The sequence below is a fragment of the Tamandua tetradactyla genome, chromosome 15 (genome assembly GCF_023851605.1).
Source record: "Tamandua tetradactyla isolate mTamTet1 chromosome 15, mTamTet1.pri, whole genome shotgun sequence".
Classification (NCBI taxonomy): domain Eukaryota; kingdom Metazoa; phylum Chordata; class Mammalia; order Pilosa; family Myrmecophagidae; genus Tamandua; species Tamandua tetradactyla.
The window spans coordinates 44,509,247-44,530,837 of record NC_135341.1 but is presented as its reverse complement, the minus strand read 5'-3'; the positions used below and the strand labels follow the sequence as shown (position 1 = coordinate 44,530,837).

General features: G+C 42.7%; 2 protein-coding genes across 4 annotated transcripts in view; both read right to left on the bottom strand.

Annotated features, from left to right (window-relative positions):
* The window catches only part of CCDC13 (coiled-coil domain containing 13), a 70,319-nt gene extending 67,511 nt beyond the window's left edge, over positions 1-2,808 (bottom strand). For all 3 annotated transcript variants that reach the window (XM_077129649.1, XM_077129648.1, XM_077129651.1), the window contains exon 1: positions 2,728-2,808. The gene's annotated coding sequence lies outside the window, so the exon portion shown is untranslated. The remainder of the gene's footprint in view (positions 1-2,727) is intronic.
* A 17,691-nt stretch (positions 2,809-20,499) lies between these two features.
* Positions 20,500-21,591, bottom strand: LOC143657362 (large ribosomal subunit protein bL12m). The gene has a single exon (XM_077129660.1). The coding sequence runs from the start codon at positions 21,473-21,475 to the stop codon at positions 20,993-20,995; it is 483 nt and encodes a 160-aa protein (XP_076985775.1). The 5' UTR covers positions 21,476-21,591; the 3' UTR covers positions 20,500-20,992.

Genomic DNA, 21,591 nt, shown 5'->3' with positions numbered 1-21,591 from the left:
CAAACCAACTCACCTGTGACAAAACAGTCTCTTCAATAAATGGTGCTTGGAGAACTGGATATCCATATGCAAAACAATGAAAGAGGATCCATATCTCACACCCTACACAAAAATTAACTTAAAGTGGAACAAAGCTCTAAACATTAGAGCTAAGACATAAACTTTTAGAAGAAAAAGTAGGGAAATATCTTATAAAACTTGTAATAGAAGGCAGTTTCCTAGATTTTACACCCAAAGCATGAGCGTTAAAGAAAGAAATAGATAAATGGGAACTCCTCAAAATTAAACACTTTTGTGCATCAAAGAACTTTGTCAGGAACGTTAAAAGACAGCCTACACAATGGGAGACAGTATTTGGAAACAACATATCAGATAAGGGTCTAGTATCTAGAATATATAAAGAGATTGTTCAATTCAACAACCAAAGACAAACAACCCAATGAAAATATGGGCAAAAGACATGAACAGACACTTCTCAGAAGAGGAAATACAAATGGCTAAAAGGCACATGAAAAGATGCTCAACTTCCCTGGCTGTTAGGGAAATGCAAATCAAACCACAATGAGATATCATCTCACACCCACCAGAATGGCCATTATCAATAAAACAGAAAACAACAGTGCTGGAGAGATGTGGAGAAAGAAGCACACTTATCCACTGTTGGTGGGAATGCATAATGGTACAACCACTGTAGAAGGCAGTTTGGCAGTTCCTCAGGAAGCTAAGTATAGAATTGCCATATGACCTGGCAATATCATTGCTAGGTATCTATTCAGAGGATATGAGGGCAAGGACACAAATGGACATTTGCACACCAATGTTTATAGCAGCATTATTTACAATTGCTAAGAGATGGAAACAACCCAAATGCCCATCAACAGAAGAGTGGCTAAACAAGCTGTGGCATATACATACGATGGAATATTATGCAGCCGTAAGACAGAATAAAGTCATGAAGCATGTAAAAATGTGGATGGACCTTGAGGACATTATGCTGAGTGAGATTAGCCAGAAACAAAAGGACAAATACTGTATGATCTCACTGATACGAACTAACATTAATGAATGAACTTGGAGAATTTCAGTTAAGAGCAGAGGTCACCAGGAGAAAGAAATAGGGTATAGATTGGGTAATTGGAACTGAAGGGATACAGATTGTGCAACAGGACTGATTGTAAAAATTCAGAAATGGAGAGCACAATATTACCTGACTGTAGCACAACAATGTAAGTACACTGAATGAAGCTGAACGTGAGAATGATAGAGCAAAGAGGGCTAGGGCGTATATGAAACCAGAAGGAAAGGCAGATGATAAAGACTGAGATGGTATAACCTTGGAATGCCTAGAGTGTACAATGACAGTGACTAAATGTACACATTAAAAAATGTTTTTGCGTGAGGAAGAACAAAGGAATGTCAATATTGCAGGATGTTGAAAATAGATGGCCATTCACACTCAAAAACCATCTTTTCAGAGCAACTTAATATCTGTCTTTCTCACTAGTATATACCTATCTGAAGGCAACATTTTAATCTATTTTGTTCACAGCTCTGTTACAGCCCATGTAACACATGTAATAGTGGTTGGCATACAGTAGGTGTTCAGTAAATATCTGTGGAACAAATGAATGAATTCAGGCCCTCCTTACATCCAACCATCCTTGGTAACCAGCTGCTTATCTGTGACCAGCCTATCCACAAGTAATTGCAACAAACACTTAAATAGGGATAATCTCTTAAAATCACTCAACAATTGTGCCTTCTATATGTGGTGCCCTGGTCAAGGCCTGGGTCTTGTTACCTGCTTTGGACTTAAGTAGTGGAAACTGTGGTGCAGAGAACCTCAAAAATTAAGGTTAAGCCTGCATGGGAGGAACAATCTGTTCTGGAACAACTTAGAGCAGTCGGGTGGGAAGCCTGACTCCCGTTCAGGAAACAGGTAGGCAAAGGAACCCCTCTGCGGCTGTTGATAGCAACCTCCTGAGAAGTGGGCAGAGGAGACAAGACCACTAAGGAAGGGCTGAGGCCTCATCCCTGAAGATGCCACTGCTGCCCCCACCAAACTGCCATTTTCTCCCCCGCCCCCACCCCTTTAAAAAAAAATGTTCTCCGAGTATTTCCAGTAATAGTCTGGGGTCACGGGGATAGGGGGACATGCCCCTGAGATGCCTAGCTTGGCGCCCTGAATACTGCCACACAGACTGCCTACCAGAATGGGGTTGGTGTGGGATGTTTGGCTATGCCAGGGTAGCGTTCGGCCCGAAGGGTATCTTTTCCTTTTAGTCTTCGGGACTGTGGGTACTAGCCCGAGGGACAGAGCGGGAGGAATGAACGTCGCCAGGTCGGGTTGTTCCACTTAGTCCCTCAGCGTGGTGCTAGTGAGCTCTGTGGCAGAGGCCAGACTAGAGCGCTGGCCAGGTAAACTTGGGTTCAAGTCCTGACCCTATACCCTTCTATGTACTTTGGGAAGACGTACCCACACTCTGCACCTCACTAATCCTATGCGGTGAGGGAAATAAGTATCTGCCTCAGGGAGGGGCGGTTTGTGTGTGCATATTCACAGGACAAAGGGAGAAGAGTACTTGCTCGGCGCCCGGTATGTGCTAAGCTCCGGCCAGTGGCAGCACCCTCTGACTAGCGTGTGTGCTTCGGCTCTGGCCCAGGCCTCTTGACGGCTGCGGGCGCCCTCGGCTCCCCACCTGCCCTTCTACCCTTCACAGCACTTACAGTGGTCGCTCAGCTCCTCACTTCCAGGGCCATCCGGGCTTCCAGAAGCCGGTACGCGCTGCCCTGGCAACAGTCACCAAGGCAACCAGCCCCGTCCGCGTGACGCCATCACGTCTACGGAGGCCGAAGGGACTCCCTGAGGCCTGGAAGTGAGTGCCCCCGGGAGCAAGCTGAGGTGAGATAGAAATCCGCGCAGTTGGCTCGTGGGATGTCGTGTCATTTGTTCTGAGCCTTTTGAAGTTGTCCCACAAGTCTGTTGCCAGAGCATTAAACAAACAATTTCTGTGGACAAAGCGTTCTGCAAAAAGATGTATATTCCGCTGTTCTGTAGGGGAGTGGGAAGGTGAAATTTAATGTAGTTTTCCAAAATGCGGGGGGAAATTTATGTTGTAAAGGTAGTTGAAAAAAGCAGGACATGAAACAGTAATTGATAAAGTTGTGTTTTTTAAAACTAGGCACAGAGGGTGCACGGGTGGTTCAGTGGTAGAATGCTCGCCTTCCATGCGGGAGAACGGGTTCGATTTCCGACTGCACGGGGAAAAAAAAAACTAGGCACAGAAATAAGACTGTGAGGAAATACATCAAAGTATTAAAAGAAAAAGTGTCGTATTTGAGTAGTGGGATTTCAGGTGCTGTATTTCTATTTTTGCACTTTGCAGGATTTTAAAAATAATGAACACAATTTATGTTCATAGAGGACAACCCTTAGATTTTTTTTTTTTAAAGGCGTTTCTCAAGTTAAGTCACTGCTATATTTCAGGTTCTGTCTAGGCTCTTGTTTGGGTGGATGGTATATTTCTAGGAAAGCTTCTGCTGCCAGTGTGTGGAAATGAAGAAAAGGATATTGAAGAGAAAAGAAAACCATTGAACAAAAGTACATAGAAGCTGACAGGGCTGTCAGCATCCTGGAGTGTGGTGAGCAAATATTCTTCCATGCCATTATAATTTGATAAATGGTGGCTGTCTTATGGTTGTTTCTCTTATTTCCTCACAAGGAATTCACCCCATAGACCTGCCTGAAGATGTGACACCAGATTTGCCATCAGCACTGCAGGTATAAACCCAAAAATTTATCATAAAGGAAGGAGGCCCTTTGGTCTCCAATTGCCTGCCTGGTAAGCTCAGCCTATGCTTAACCCTCTGACTGTGACAGTGGGTTCTTCTTGGTAAGAACCTCTCATGTCTCTTTCCTGGAAAGTATTCCCTTAATAAAATCAAGCACAAATTCTTCTATGAAGAACTCAGGCAAGATTCTCAGTTAGACAAGTTATATGTCAAATAAACAAATTTATTCATTCCTCAATATGTGTTCATGGGTTGCTTACTAAGTGCCAAATATAGTAGCAGATGCTAGGGACATAAAAATATTCCTGCCTTCAAGGAACTTCCATTGTCTTCCAGCGGAGACTGGTTACAGTATCAGGCAATTGCAATTTGATAATAAATGCCACTGTAAGGATAAGTACAGGGTCAAAGAACAAGTAAGAGTGGATGGATCAGGAAGCATCCTTAAGGAATTGATGTTTAAATTAACACTTCAGGGACCCCTCAGATTCCATCAGTGAAAGGGAGTTAGGGGAAGTGTGTTTGCATTTGAGGTGGCACTCACATATGCAAAACCCTGGAGAAGAAAAGGAACGGTGAATTTGGGGGAAGGCAAAGCCAAGAAGCTGGACTTTAACCTGAGTACAGAAAGGAGCTACTGAAGGTTTAGATGGGGAAGGGACATGAGTAGACTTTTGAAAGCAAGACTGTTTGTAGATGAGAAAGGACAGGTGGGAGGAGTGGAGTTGAAAGTGATCCCTGTGAGAAATTTGACAGCCTGAACCATGACATCCCTGAAAAAATTGAAATTGATGGGGGAGAAGGACATATAGAAAGAAGCAAAAGGGGATAACTTCAGAACTATTTGTTTGGGCGACTGGGTTAACAATGATGCCATTGACCGTGATTATGAATCCAGAATGATCAGGATTAGAGGGGGGTATTAGTTCAACATTGGGCACATTATGGTTGTAGCACCTAAGGGGCATTCAAGAGAAGAGGTCCAGTATATGGCTGGATGAAAAGGTATAGAATCAGGAAGATTTTGACTGTTGATAGACATCTGGGATTCATTAGCCTTGGGAAGACAAGGCATTTTAGGAAAGAATCTAAGGACTGTCAAAGAAGGAAGGACCCACAAAGGAGCCCGAGGAGCAGGCAAAGAGGTAGGAGAACATGGTGTGCCAAAACCAAAGGAATAAGTAGCTTAAAGAATCAGTACAGTCCAGAAGGGCCAAAAATTAATTTATGCCAAGACATTCAGGAATCATTTGGACTCCAGCATTCATGCTCCTAACCATTATGCTATACTTTTAGAATGACCATCCATGTGGATATTAAGGCCACAAACATATTCATGTGGTCAGTAAACACTAGTTGTATTCTACAATTCCAGGAATTGGAATGGAGAGGAAAATGAGGGTAAGAGACCTGTAAATCTACAGGTAAAAGCAATGAGACAGGATAAAGAGTAGGATTCAGGTAGATACAAGCCTCAGAGGCGCAGGAACATTTATGTGGTGTGTTTGGGGAAAGAAGGGAAGTATCATCCGCTTGCTCCTGATATCAAGGGGATGTGTGTCATGGGATAATGAACAGCCAAGTTTGCTTAAAGGGCTTCTGAGAAAAGTGTTCCCAGAAGGAAGCCACTTTCCTTTAAGACAGGAACAACATGCTGTGACAAGGTTAAGAAGGCAGGAGAATTTCAGAACAGGCACTCTAGAGAGTTTGGAGAGTGGGGAAACATTTTGCCCCAGCCATTCAAGGATTGTTTTGGATGAGGATATTATTTTTACAAGTAATTAGTTATTACAAAGTCAGGGATGAAAATTTTCTTCTTGATTAGTTGCCTTTCCACTGCTACCATTTAAGGGTCTCCTGTCAATTTTTCTGCCCATTTATACAATCTTTCAAAAATCTTCTGTAGTTTATTTCTATAAATTTGAGATTTTATCAGCCAAGAAGCAAGTGAATCTAGGTCGCTGTGAACTTCCTCTTGCATATTATACAATTCTTGTTAATCTCAGGCTACTTCCTGTTTTAAGTACCTTGCTGATGCGCTGCTCTTTGTGTGTTTTAATGTGAAAGTTTTATTGAGATAATTGTAGATTCACATACAGTTGTAAGAAACAAGACAGAAAGATTCCCTGTACACTTTATCCAGTATCCTCCAATGGCAACATTTTGCAAAACTATAGTACAATATCACAGCCAGGATACTGACGTTGATACAGTCCATTACTCTTACTCAGATTATCCCAATTTTATTTGCCCTCATATGTGTGTATATTTAATTCAATACAATTTTGGAACATGTGCAGGTTCATGTATCCACCACCAGTCAGATACAGAACAGTTCCATCACAGGGATCCCTCTGTTATGCTTTCATGACTACGTCCACCTGCCTATTGTACCCTTCTCTGTCCCTTCCCCCCCCCAACCCAGTACCAAATCCGTGGTAATCATCCATTTGTAAAATTTTGTCATTTCAAAATGTTTTATAATGGAATCATAGAGTGAGTAACCCTTTGCAATTGGCTTTTTTCTTACTCAGCATAATTTGCTGGAGATTCATTCAAGTTGTTTTGTGTAGCAATAGTTTGTTCTTTTTTATTGCCAAGTAATATTGCATTGTATGGATGTACCAGTTTGTTAACCACTCGCCCATTGTAACCATTCACTGGAACCATTTGGGCTGTTTCCAGTTAGAGGCTGTTTTAATTTGCTAACTGCCAGAATGCAATATACCAGAAATGGAATGGCTTTTAAAAAGGGGAATTTAATAAATTGCAAGTTTACAGTTCTAAGGCCAAGAAAATGTCCCAATTAAAACAAGTCTATAGAAATGTCCAATCTAAGGCATCCAGGGAAAGATACCTTGGTTCAAGAAGGCCGATGAAGTTCAGAGTTTCTCTCTTAAGTGAGAAGGCACATAGCGAATACGGTCAGGGTTTCTCTCTCATCTGGAAACGTTGGAGGTGAACATGGCATCATCTGCTAGCTTTCTCTCCTGGCTTCTTGTTTCATGATGCTCTCTGGGAGGTGTTTCCCTTCTTCATCTCCAAAAATTGCTGGCTGTTGGACCCTCTGCTTCTCGTGGCTATGTCATTCTCTGCTCTCTCAGAATCTCCCACTTTCTCCAAAATGTTTCCTTTTTTATAGGATGCCAGTAAACCAATCAGTGCCCAACCGAATGGGTGGAGACACATCTCCACCTAATCCAGCTTAACAACCACTCTTGATTGAGTCACATCTCCAGGGAGATGATCTAATTACAGTTTCAAGCATACAGTACTGAATAGGGATTAGAAGAAATGGCTGCCTTTACAAAATAGGATTAGGATTAAAACGTGGCTTTTCTAGGGTACACACAGCCCTTCAGACTGGCACAGAAGCTATTATGAATAAAGCTGTTATGAACATTTGTGTACAGGTTTTTGTGTGAACATAAATTTTCATTTTGCTGGGATAAATGCATGAGAGTACAATTGCTGAATCACATGGTAATTACATGTTTTTTTTTTAACTTTTTAAAATTGTATAATATAACAAATACAAAGCAAAGAAAGAAAAAAAAAAAAAACAATAGTTTTCAAAGCATTCTTCAACTAGTAGTTGTAGGACAGATCCCACCATCCTCTCAGATTTTTCCTTCTAGCTGCCCCAGAATATAGGAGGCTAGAAGGAGTAAATATTTTTTTATCATCACAATCCACTTTTTTCTTTTTTGTGAAAAATAACATATATACAAAAAAGCGATACATTTCAAAGTACAGCACAATTAGTTGAACAGATTTCAGAATTTGGTGTGGTTACAATTGCACAATTTTAGGCTTTTACTTTTAGCTACTCTAAGATATTGGAGACTAAAAGAGGTATCAATTTAATGATTCAGCAATCATACCCATTTGTTAAACCCTACCTTCGCTGTATAACTCCACCATCACCTTTGATCTTTCTGTCCCAGTCTTTAGGGGTGCTGGGGCTATGTCCATTCTAACTTTTTCATGTAGGAAGGGGCTGTCAATAATATGGGGTGGGGAGATGGAACTGGTTGATATTCTGGAGAGGCTGGGCCCTCTAGTTTCAGGACATATCTGATCCAGGGACCCATCTGGAGGTTGTAGTTTTCTGTAGTTACCCTAGTGCATGGAACCTTTGTAGAATCTTATATATTGCCGTTAGGTGTTTGTCATGGTCAGGTTCATGTGTCAGCTTGGCCAAGTGGTGGTACCTGTTGGGTTGGGCAAGTGCTGGCCTGTCTGTTGCAATGAGGACATTTTATAGAATTAAATCATGAACTGTCAGCTGCATCCACAGCTGATTCCATTTGTAATCAGCCAAAGGGGAGTGTTTTCTGTAATGAGTGATGCTTAATCTAATCACTGGAAGCCTTTTAATGAGAATTCAGAAGAGACAGGCTCTCTTCCTGCTTCGGCTGGAGAGCCTCTCCTGTGGAGTTCATCCAGACCCTCCATCAGAATCATTGACTTCACAGCCTGCCCTGCGGATTTTGGACTCTGCATTCCCACAGTCATGTGAGACACTTATAAATTTTATATTTGCGAGTGTTCCCTGTTGATTCTGTTTCCCTAGAGAACCCTGACTAATACATCTTGGTACCAGGAGTGGTTCTTAAGAAACAGAATCTTAAAAATGGGTTTTTATGAATGGTTTTCTACTCTGACTGGACTCAAAGGCACTAGAAACTCTGATTCCCATAATCAGAGTGACACTCCCAATCCATGGAGTGAGATGGCAAAAGAGATAGTCAAAATATCACCATTCGATTCTCCTAATCCTTCGCTTGCACAAAGCCAGGATCTGGGGGATAATGTTTTTGACACCTTTACAGAGTTTTGTAGAAATAAGAGGTATAGAGATGTTGGCTGGTTGTTGTTAGATACACTGGATACATTAAGGAGTGGAAGGGATGGGCTTAAGGCTTCAAACAAGAAGCTTAAGCGCCGTCTGACAGATGTAAACGTTTCTATGAGTATCCTGAAGGAAAATCTTATTTCCTATAGCTGTAGACTTGAGATCTCTGAAAATCAGACTCAGAATCTTATTGTTAGAGTAGCAACTTTACAACTGAAAACTGAAATCTCAATGTTGCATGGTGTCTGCCCTGAAAAATGGGATGGTGACATATGGATTGATAATGATGTTGGGGGTGAGGTTGAAACCCTAGGTCATGCTGAGTCTTAGATAACCCGGTAATAGTTTGCCCTGAGGACATAATTGCCCCACCTCCAGCCTGCCTTGAGGAATTGGCCACCCAACCTCCTCCTGAAGGGATTAACCCTAGAGTGATTAATCCTGTTTCACCAGATGAAACTGCAAATGAAGGCCCTGAAGCACATGGCTTGGAAGAAATTTCTAATTCTTTTCATGACCCACCCTCACCACCCCTCATTTCTTCCAGACCTATAACTAGACTAAAGTCCCAACAGGCCCCTAAAAGTGAGGTACAAAGTATCACACATGAGGAGATAGGTTATACTCCAAAAGAACTGTGTGAGTTTTCCAATTTATATAGACAGAAATCAGGGGACTGTGTGTGGCAATGGATTTTAAGGGTGTGGGATAATGGTGGGAAGGGAATGGTGGTGGGAAGAATATGAGGTTGGATCAGGCTGAATTTATTGATATGGGCCCACTAAGCAGAGATTCTGCATTCAATGTTATAGCTCGAGGGGTTAGAAAAGGTATTAACAGTTTGTTTGGATGGTTGGTTGAAACATGGATCAAAAGGTGGCCAACATTACCTGAGGCTGAAATGCCAGAACTGCCCTGGTATAATGTAGATGAGGGGATCCAGAGGCTTAGAGAGATTGGAATGTTAGAGTAGATTTATCATGCAAAGCCTGCTCTTACACCCCAGGAATGTCCGGAGGATGCCCCTTTTACCAGAACAGTGAGAAATAAATTTGTGAGACTAGCACCATCATCCCTGAAGAGCTCTGTGGTTGCACGTCTCTGTAGGTCAGATATTACTGAAGGAACTGCCGTTACTGAGCTGGAATCCTTAAATACAGTGGGGGTGATGGGATCCCGAGTTGGCAGAAGCCAGGTGGCAGCACTTAATCACCAAAGACAAGGTAGATGTTGTATTATAATAGACAGCAAACTCAAAGCAGGCATCAAAATTATGACTCGCAGAGATTTGGTTGGTAAATCATGGGGTACCTGGAAATGCAATAGAAGGGCAGTCTACTAAATTCTTGTTCAAACTGTATAAACAAAAGAGTTCTAGGTCAAGTGAACAGAAGTCTAACCTGAATTACAAAAACACAGAGTCATGGCCCCTTAATCAATTTCCAGACTTGAAACAGTTTACAGACCCAGAACTCTTTGAATGAAGGGGAGGCCAGGTCCCTCTGGGGGAGAACCCTGTTACACTGCCACAAATTTATACTGTTAATCTTCCTCCAAGCCTTCTCCAAGGAGACCAATGGCCTTTTACCAGAGTATCTGTGCACTGGGGAAAATGAAATGATCAGATATTTCGGGGATTATTAGATACTGGTTCAGAAGTGACATTAATTCCAGGGGACCCAAAACGTCACTCTGGTTGACCAGTCAGGGTGGAGGCTTATGGAAGCCAGGTGATCAATGGAGTTTTAGCTCAGGTCTGTCTCACAGTGGGTCCAGTGGGCCCCTGGACCCATTCTGTAGTTATTTCCCCAGTTCCAGAATGTGTAATTGGTATAGACATATACCATTGGGCCGGAGTAGCACACCCAAATGAGGAATATGTTGTCACCAAAATCCAAAAAGACCAATTAGCCATTGTGCCTTTTTTTTTGGTTGTAAGAGGGGCCAGATGCTACAACTTATCCTTCACCTTAGAAGGGATAGCTGGACATGCCCAACACCACTGGAGACCTAGAAATTTCACTGGGGTGAAATTTCCGGCAGAATCCCCACATTGGCTCTGTAATTTGTTCAGTGAGGGCTATTATGGTGGGAAAGACCAAGTGGAAGCCACTAGAAATGCCCCAACTGAGCAAAATCAAAATAGTAAATCAGAAGCAATACCGGATTCCTGGAGGGGTTGCAGAGATTACTGCCACTCTTAAGGACTTGAAGGATGCAGGGGTGGTGATTTCCACCACATCCCCATTCAACTCTTCTATTTGGCCTGTGCAGAAAATAGATGGATCTTGGAGGATGACAGTGGATTATCGTAAGCTCAACCAGGTGGTAACTCCAATTGCAGCTGCTGTTCCAGATGTGATATCATTGTTTGAGCAAATCAATACATCCCCTGGTACCTGGTATGCAGCTATTGATCTGGCAAATGCTTTTTTCTCAATAGCTATTAGTAAGGACCACAGAAACAGTTTGCTTACAGCTGGCAAGGTCAGCAATATACTTTCACTGTCCTACCTCAGGGGTATATCAACTCTCCAGCCCTATGTCATAATCTTGTCCGCAGGGACCTTGATTGTTTCTCCCTTCCACAAGACATCACCATGGTCCATTATATTGATGATATCATGTTGATTGGACCAAGTAAGCAAGAAGTAGCAACTGTAGACTTACTGGTAAGGCATTTGTGTGTCAGAGAATGGGAGATAAATCCAACAGAAATACAGGGGCCTTCCACCTCAGTGAAATTTCTAGGTGTCCAGTGGTGTGGGGCATGTCGAGCTATCACTTCTAAGGTGAAGGATAAATTGCTGCATCTCTCCCCTCTTAAAACCAAAAAAGAAGGCACAATGCCTAATTGGTCTTTTGGATTTTGGCAACAACATATTCCTCATTTGGGTGTGCTACTCCAGCCCATTTATCGAGTGACCAGAAAAGCTGCTAATTTTGAGTGGGGACCTGAACAAGAGGAGGCTCTGCGACAGGTCCAAGCTGCTGTACAAGCTGCTTTGCCACTTGGGCTGTATGATCCAGGAGATCCAATGGTGCTGGAAGTGTCAGTGGCAAATAGAGATGCTGTCTGGAGCCTTTGGCAGGCCCCTATAGGAGAATCACAATGCAGACCATTAGGATTTTGGAGCAAAGCTTTACCATTGCTACAGATAACTACTCTCCTTTTGAGAAACAGCTTTTGGCCTGCTACTGGGCCTTAGTAGAAACTGAATGCTTAACCATGGGCCACCAAGTTACCATGAGACCTGAGTTGCCTATCATGAGCTGGGTGTTGTCTGACCCATCAAGCCATAAAGTTGGGTGTGCGCAGCAGCACTCTATTGTAAAATGGAAATGGTATATACAAGATAGGGCCAGAGCGGTTCCTGAAGGCACAAGTAAGTTACGTGAGGAAGTGGCCCAAATTCCCATGGTCTCCACTCCTGCCACATTACCTTCTCTTTCCCAGACCAGAGCTATGGCCTCTTGGGGAGTTCCTTACAGTGAATTGACTAAGGAAGAGAAAACTCGGGCCTGGTTTACAGATGGTTCAGCACGATATGCAGGTACCACCCAAAAGTGGACAGCTGCAGCATTACAACCCCTTTCTGGAGTGTCCTTGAAGGACAGTGTTTGAGGGGAAATCCTCCCATTGCACAGAACTTCGAGCAGCGCACCTGGTTGTTCATTTTGCTTGGAAGGAGAACTGGCCAGAAGTGCATTTGTATACTGACATGGGCTGTTGCTAATGGTTTGGCTGGATGGTCAGGGACTTGGAAAGACCATAATTGGGAAATTGGTGACAAAGAGGTCTGGGGAAGAAGTATGTGGATAGACCTTTCTGAGTGGGCTAAAAACATGAACATATTTGTATCCCATGTGAATGCACACCAGAGAGTGACTTCAGCAGAGGAAGGTTTTAATAATCCAGTGGATAAGCTAACTCGTTCTGTGGATACCAGTCAGCCTCTTTCCCCAGAAACTCCTGTCATTGCCCAATGGGCTCATGAACAAAATGGTCATGGTGGTAGGAATGGAGGTTATGCATGGGCTCAGCGACATGGGCTTCCACTCACCAAGACTGAGTTGGCTACAGCCACTGGTGAGTGCCCAATCTGCCAGTAGCAGAGACCCACACTCAGCCTCTATTATGGCACCATTCCCCAAAGTGACCAGCCAGCTACATGGTGGCAGGTTGATTACATTGGACCACTTCCTTCATGGAAGGGGATGTGATTTGTTCTAACTGGAATAGACACATACTCTGGTTATGGACTTGCTTTCCCTGCACACAGTGCTTCTGCCAAAACTACCATCCGTGGACTTACAGAATGCCTTATTCATCGTCATGGTATTCCACATAGCATTGCTTCTGATCAAGGAACACACTTCATAGCAAATGAAGTACAGGAATGGGCACATGCTATGGAATTCTCTGGTCTTACCATGTTCTCCATCATCCAGGAACAGCTGGATTGATACAACAGTGGAATCACCTTTTGAAAACTCAATTATGGTGCCAAGTAGGTGACAATACCTTGAAAGGCTGGGGTAATGTTCTCCAGGTAGCTGTATATGCTCTGAATCAGCATGCACTATATGGTGTTGTTTCTCCCATAGCCAGGATCCATGGGTCCAGGAACCAAGGGGTGGAAATGGGAGTGGTACCACTCACTATTACCCCTAGTGATCCACTAGGAAATTTTTGCTTCCTGTCCCTGTGACTCTGAACTCTGCTTGTCTACAGGTTTTAGTTCCAAAACGGGGAGTGCTTCCACCAGGAGAAACAACAGTGATTCCATTGAACTGGAATCTAAGACTGCCACCTGGTCACCTTGGGTTACTTATGCCACTGGATCAACAAGCTAAGAAGAGGATTACATTACTGGCTGGGATGGTTGATCCTGACTATCATGAGGAAGTAGGACTGCAACTACATAATGGAGGTAAAGAAGAGTTTTCTTGGAATATAGCAGATCCCCTAGGGCATCTTTTAGTACTACCATGCCCTGTGATTAAAATCAATGGAAAACTGCAACAACCCAATCCAGGCAGGACTACCATTGGCTCTGAAACTTCAGGAATGAATGTTTGGATCACCCCACCAGGCAAAGAACCATGGCCAGCTGAAGTGCTTGCTGAGGGTAAAGAGAACATGGAATGGGTAGTGGAAGAAGGTAGTGATAAATATGAATTTCGACCACATGATCAGTTACACAAACGAGGACTGTAATGCTGTTTTGTTCATGTTATACTATTTAAGTTGTAAGATATCAAGTTTAATAATGAATACTACCCAAGGATTTGCACCCTATTCTGGAGAGATTTAATGTGTTTCCAGTTATATGCAGGACAGTTGAGTATTGTTACTTTAAAGAAAAATGTGTGTTTTATTGTTTTTTATTTAGAAATTAGGTATGGTTTAAGGTGGTATGTATAGCTGCCAAGTTGACAAGGGATGCACTGTCATGGTCAGGTTCATGTGTCAACTTGGCCAAGTGGTGGTACCTGTTTGTCTGGTTGGGCAAGTGCAGGCCTGTCTGTTGCGATGAGGACATTTTATAGAATTAAATCATGATCATGTCAGCTGCATCACAGCTGATTCCATTTGTAATCAGCCAAAGGGGAGTGTCTTCTACAATGAGTGATGTTTAATCTAATCACTGGAAGCCTTTTCAGGAGGATTCAAAAGAGACAGGCTCTCTTCCTGCTTTGGCTGGTGAGCCTCTCCTGTGGAGTTCGTCCAGACCCTCCATTGGAATCATCGGCTTCACAGCCTGCCCTGTGGATTTTGAACTCTGCATTTCCTGTGTTCGTGTGAGATACTTTTATAACTTTTATACTTGCGAGTATTCCCTATTGATTCTGTTTCTCTAAAGAACCCTAACTAATACAGTGTTCTTTAGGATTGGCTGGAATGATTTTGGTTGGGGTTTGGCAAGTTATGATAGGTAACAGTGTCTAACTGAAGCTTGCATAAGAGTGACCTCCAGAGTAGCCACTCAACTCTATTTGAACTCTCTCAGCCACTGATACTTTACTAGTTACACTTTCCCCCCTTTTGGTCAGGATAGAATTATAGATCCCACAGTGCCAGGGCTGAACTCATCCCTGGGAGTCATCTCCCATTCTGCCAGGGACTTTCACCCCTGGATGTCATGTCCCATATAGGGGGGAAGGCAATGAGTTGGGCTTAGAGAGAGTGAGGGCCATATCTGAGCAACAAAAGAGTACCAGAAGTAACTCCTAGGTATGCCTTTAGGTAGGCCAAGCTTCTCTGCTACCTACATATGGTTCACAAGAGTAAATCTCAAAATCAAGGGCTTGGCATATTGGTTTGGGTATCCCTAATATTTGGCATGGTATCAGAGAATTCCCTGATGATAAAGTATAATAGTTCCATATTTTTTCTCCCATCCCTCAAGTGACTTTGTCAATACTTTTTTGATTATCTGCTTAATATATTCTAGGATGTATACAGGCATTATATTAAGCTATATAGGATTAAAATCTCATTCTTATTCTGGGCTCCTTTTGTTTTAATTGCTCAAATGAGCTATCCAGACAGGTTGACTTAGATTATGTGCACAGATAATTTAGGTTCCACACAAAATAAACCTTTCTTCCTTTGGTCTCAAAGAGCAGGTACAGTTCTAAAGTATAGACAATGTCTTCCTTACCCCTGTGTTCTGAATTACCTTAATCCTTACATGATCAGCTTCATTCTTTTCTCTAAATACCAGGTTATGAATATATAAAACAGCCTCTCAAAATCCAGAAATAATAATTACCACTCTGGACTAAATGTGTCTGCTATAAGAGCTTAGAATCTAAGTCCCTGTTTTCTTATGAGCATTTTCTAAAGGAGACCATACAATAATTGCTCTTTCATTTCTGGCTTATTTTGCCTCACCAAATGTCCCACAGGTTCGTTGAAATCGTTGCATGCCTCACGACTTTGTTCCTTTTTGTAGCAGCACAATATTTGATCATGTATATACACCAGTGATTGCCAATCTATCTCTCAGTCAGTACAACCTTCAGCCACCTGCATTCATTAGGCATCTCTTGTATGATGCACAAAGTCCATAGTCCATAACTCTGAATTTTAGATAATTTCATTGTTCCCAAGAGAAAGATAATCAATAAACACAACCTCACCAAATGGTAAATCTAAACCCTCCCTCCATTATTTACCCCCGCTGTTGCTGTGGTACTGCTGATGTTTTCCTGTTAAACATAGCCCATAGCATGCAATACCAGTTTTCCCCCTGTACCCTGGACTTAAACACTCTTTGTACATGAATCATACCTTCCTTATCCATGAGCAGGGAACGTCATTCCACCTCTTTAGATCGTCTTTGATTTCTTTTAGCAATGTTATGTAGTTTTTCTGTGTACAAGTCTTTTATGTCCCTGTTAAGTTCATTCCTAAGTATTTGATTCTTTTAGTTGCTATTTTGAATGGAATTTTTTCCTTAACTGATTCCTCAGTTAGGTCATTGCTTATGTATAGAAACGTTGCTGATTTTTCCACATTAATTTTTTATCCCGCCACCCTGCTGAATTTGTTTATTAGCTCGAGTAACTTTGTTATAGAATTCTCAAGATTTTGCAAGTAAAGTATCATGTCATCTGCTAATAATGAAACTTTACTTCTTCTTTCCAATTGAGATGCCTATTGTTCTTTGTCTTGCCTGATTGCTCTAGCTAGAACTTCTAGTACAATGTTGAATAATAGTGTTGAGAGAGGGCATCCTTGTCTCATTCCTGATCTTAGGGGGAAAGCTTTCAGTCTCTTTCCATTGAGTTTGATGCTGGCTGTCAGTCTTTCATATATGCCCTTTATCATATTGAGGAAGGTACCTTTGATATCTATCTTTTGAAGTGTTTTTATCAGAAAAGGATGTTGAATTTTGTCTAGTGCTTTTTTAGCATCAATTGACATGATTATGTGATTTTTCCCTTTCAATTTGTTAATGTGCTGTATTACTTGATTTTCTTGTGTTGAACCATCCTTGCATTCCTGGTATAAACCCAACTTGGTTGTCATGTATCATTCTTTTAATGTGTTGTTGGATTCGATTTGCTAGTGTTTTGTTGAGATTTTTTGCACCTGTGCTCATTAGGGTGATTGGCCTGTAGTTTTCTTTTCTTATAGCATCTTTACCCAGTTTTGGTATCAAAATGAGATTAGCTTCATATCCAGGCATTACATTAAGCTAAAAAAAATTAGGTTCATAAAATGAGTTAGATAGTGTTCCTTTTTCCTCAGTTTTTTGGAACTGTTCTTCTTAGAATGTTTGATAAAATTCCCCTGTGAAGCCATCTGGCCCTGGGTTTTTCTTTGTAAGAAGATTTTTGATTACTGATTGAATTTCTTTTCTTGTGATTGGTTTGCTGAGATCTTCTATTTCTTCCTGAGCCAGTACACCTTATGTGTTTCCAGGAATTTGTCCATTTCATTGAAATTGTCTAGTTTGTTGGCATATAGGTGTTCATGGTATCCTCTTATGATTTCTTTTATTTCTTCAGGGTCTTTGGTAACACATCCCTTTCATTTCTGATTTTGTTTATTTGTATCCTCTCTCTTCCTTGTCATTATTGCTAGTGACCCATCAATTTTGCTGATTTTCTCAAAGAATCAACTTTTGGTTTTACAGATTCTTTCTCCCATTCATTTAGCTCTGCTTTAATCTTTGCTATTTCTCTTCTTCTGTTTGCTTTGGGGTTAGTTTGCTGTTCTTTCTCAAGTTCCTCCAGGTGAGCAATTAAGTCCTCGATTTTTGCTTTTTCTTGTTTTTCAACATAGGTATTTAGGGCAATAAATTTCCCTCTCTGCATAGCCTTTGCCACATCCCATAAGTTATGATATGTTGTGTTCTCATTGTCATTTGTCTCCAGATAACTACTGATTTCTCTTGCAGTTTCTTCTTTGACCCACTGGTTGTTTAAGTCTGTATTATTTAATCTCCATATATTTATGAAAGTTCTCATTCTTTGGTGGTTATTCATATCCAACTTCATTCCATTTTGATCAGAGAAAGTGTTTTGAATAATTTTCAGTGTTTTTAAATTAATAAGGACCTGTTTTGTGCCCTAGTATATGATCTATCATGGAGAATGTTCTGTGAGCACTAGAGAAGAATGTATATCCTTGTGTTTTGGCATGTATAGACCTATATATGTCTGTTAGGTCTAATTCATTTATCAAGTTGTTTAACTTCTCTGTTTCCTTGTTGATCTTCTGTCTGGTTGTTCTATATATAGAGGAGAGTGGCGTTCTGAAGTCTTCTACTGTTATTGTTGAAATGTCTATTGCTCCCTTCAGTTTTGCCTATATCTGTCTCGTGTACTTTGGAACTCCTTGATTGGGAACATAAACATTGATGATTGTTATTTCTTCTTGGTGAATTGTCCATTTTATTAATATATAGTGTCCTTCTTTGTCTCTTATGATGTCTTTACATTTAAAGTCTATTTCTCTGATATTAGTAGAGCTAATTCTGCTTTCTTTTGGTTACAACTTACATGAACATCTTTTTCCATCCTTTCACTTTCAAAGTATTTGTATTCTTGTGTCTAAGATGAGTCTCTTATAAGCAGCATATAGCTGGATTATATTTATTAATCCATTCTGCCGATCTCTATCTTTTAATTGGTAAGTTTAGTCCATTAACATTCAAAGTTATTTCTGAAAACGCGTTTCTTGAATCCACTATCTTATCTTTTGGATTTTATATGTCAGTTCTATATATTCTTTTCCCTCTTTCTCTTTTTATCCTTTAAGTTACCCTTACTGGTACTTGCCAATTCTGTGCCCTCCTCCAGAACTTCCTTTCCTGTCTTTTTTTTTTTTTCAACTGGCAGAACTCCCTTTAGTATTTCTTGTAGGGCTGGTCTCTTGTTGACATACTCTTCCAGTGTTTGTTTGTCTGTGAAAATTTTAATCTCTCCCTCAGTTTTGAATGACAGTTTGACTGGGTACAGAATTCTTGGCTGGAAGTCTTTCTCTTTCAGGATCTTAAATATATCATACCACTGCCTTCTCACCTCCTTAGTGCCAGCTGAGTAGTCTGAACTCAGTCTTATGTGAGTATCCTCGTATATAGTAGATTTTCTCTTGCTGCTTTCAGGATTTTCTGCTTCTCTTCAACATTTAACAGACTGATTAGTATGTGTTTTGGGGAAGGCCTGTTTGGGTTTATTCTATTTGGAGTTTGTTGAGCTTCTTTGACTTGCATATTTATGTCCTTTATAAGGGTTGGGAAGTTTTCCCCCATTATATCCTCAATTACTCTTCCTAGCCCTTTACTCTTCTCTTTTCCTTCTGGGACACCAGTGATTCATATATTTGTGTGCTTTGTTATGTCCATCATTTCCCTGAGATCCAATTCAAATTTTTCCGTCTTTTTTGCTATTTATTGTTTTGAGTGTTTGAAATCATTTGTCCTGCCTTTTAGTTCACTTATTCTTTTTTCTGTCTCTTCAAATTTGCTGTTGTGTCTCTAGTATACTTTTTATTTAGTCTTCAGAATCTTTAATCTCTGTGATATCTGCTATTTTTCTATTTATTCTTTCAAATTACTCTTTGTGCTCTTCTAGTGTCTTCTTGATCTCCTTTATGTCGTTAGCCATCCCATTGATTTTAATTTAGTAGAGTTATATGAACATCTTTGATTAATTGTTCCAATGTCTGCCTCCTCTGGTGTTTTAATTTGTATCATTAGGCTGGGCTATAGTCTGCATCATGATATGTTTAGTGATCTTCTGTTGTCTTTGCAGCATATAAATATCTTGATTGGTTTACTTTGGAAGTTGATTTCCTTCAGTAATCTAGAGCCTTGTATTTGTGGGATGGATGTGGAGCAGGATGCAGGGTGTGGGGTGGGGCACAACAGTGTGGTGATGTGTTGCAGTGCAGGTATAGGTGCAGGTTGGGGTGCTACGCTGGTGAGCATGGGTACCCAGTGTTGGGGAGGATATGGCTGTGCTTGTGCAAGGATCTGGGGGGTGGGGCCGTGGTATACACTGTTCCAAGGCATGTGGCCCTTTGTGCACATGCGCAGAGCTCAGAGCAGCAGGTCAGCATTGTGCCCATGTGGGCTGGGAGTGGATGTGACCTGGCTGCACAGGTCAGTGCTTGCCCAGAACTGGCAGGCGTGACTGGGTTTCATGCTCATGCGCAGATCTGGAAGGGCTGTAAACTGATGTACACATATGCAGAGCTGGGGTGGGGGGACGAGGGTAGGCTGGAGGTTGCATGACTGTATGGGCTGGGTGTATAGAGGTAAGCACCTGCAGCCTATGAGCTGGCAACTGTCTGCAGGGGGCAGGGACTGGGAGGCAGGTCTCAGCAGGGGTGGGGCAAGACTGCATTTTTGCTGGAGAGGTGGGTTGGGCTGGGGCAGATGTGTGTATGCTTGGAGTGGGGTTGTGGGGCAGGTACACGTGCAAGGGGTTGGTGGCTCGGGGGCGCTTGGAATGTGGGGTGGGGGTGGGTGGGTGATGGGGTTCATGTGCAAGGAGTGTGGGGTGAGTCGTCACAGGGCTGTGATGGTGAGGCTAGCACATTCAAGGGCCGCAGGTTGGCTTACTTTCTAGTCCCAGTCTCCCCATCCATGCACTCTTAAGGGCTTGTGGCTTCTGCGTTAGGCTGTTTGCACCAGTTGGACAGTCTCCAGTTTTCTGCTTCTCAGTTCCTCAGCTTTTGCAACCAGGGTCACCCTATATGGTGCAGAAGACTCTCCCCGGTCACCCTGGAAACGCCGACTCAGTCACCCTCCCATCCCTTTTCTAGCTGTTCCTTGAAGCAGGGTTGAGCTCAAGCTATTTTATTCTGCCATCTGCCCGGAACTGCATGTTTAGTTTTTTTGTTTTTTTTTTTCCAATTCCTAGACTTAGATCTGGTATTAAAACCCTATCACAGATAATGGCCCCTGGATAGGACGGGTGCCCTAACCAGAACCCACTGGCCAGCCATTCCCCACCATATAGATGCCACCTGCTGTGAGACTCAGGGGAGTGGCCACCAGCACATAGGAAGGCCCAGCCACACCTCTCCTAAGCCTCAGCCCCGTACTGTTCTCACAGATACTAGGAGACATGTTCCATAACTGTGGTACGGTTCTAGAGTCCACCTCTGTTGCTTTCCTGAAAGGTGGCAGCTGCCCCCTGTCCCAAACTCAGGAGGCCATCCCCACCCATCCCCAGAGTCTGCCACATGGCGCCAGTAGTTCTCGCCTGGCAGCATGACTGCCGAGCCTGTGTGCCCAGGGGAGCAGATGGGCAGCAGTGTGGGCGGGGCTGTGCCTGGGCCCCAGGCCCCTCCCCACAAGTCCTCAGAGCCCGGGGCTACTCCAGAACCACGGTGCCGCCCACCGCCTCCAGGGCCGCCTTGATCTTTTCAGCCTCAGCTTTGGCAACATTGGCCTTGATTTCCTGGGGCAAGGACTCCACAAGCTTCTTCGCCTGGACCAGGTTGATGCCCTGGACGTAGTTCTTGATTTCCTTGATCAGCTTCACTTTGTCCACAGGTTTTGCCTCTGTCAGGCGGATGGTGAAGTGTGTCCGTTCTTTCTGCTTGGGGATATCTTCCTCTGCCACCTCGGGTACAGCTGCGGCAGCTCCAGGCATCAGAGCACCCACTGGCATGAGGCCAACATCCTGGATCTTCAATGTTTTCTTCAGGAGCTCGTTGAGGTCTGAGATCTCCAGGAGCGTGAGTCCAGCGATGTCCTGAACCAACTGCTGGATCTTGTGGGGGTAGACCTTGGAGGCATTATCTAGCGGGGCACCGGCGAGGGCCTCACCCCTCCGGTGGCTGCTGCTCCTCATGTGACGTGAAGCACTGACACCTGGCACCTGTTGCCTGACGAGGCGGAGCACGGCGCAGCGAAGCCCGAGACACGGGCCCCCCAGGGGGCGAGCGGCCACTGCATGTTTAGTTTTAT

Bases quoted from the DNA above. Each gene is read 5' to 3' on its own strand.
- LOC143657362 (XM_077129660.1), bottom strand. From the start codon at position 21,475: ATGAGGAGCAGCAGCCACCGGAGGGGTGAGGCCCTCGCCGGTGCCCCG.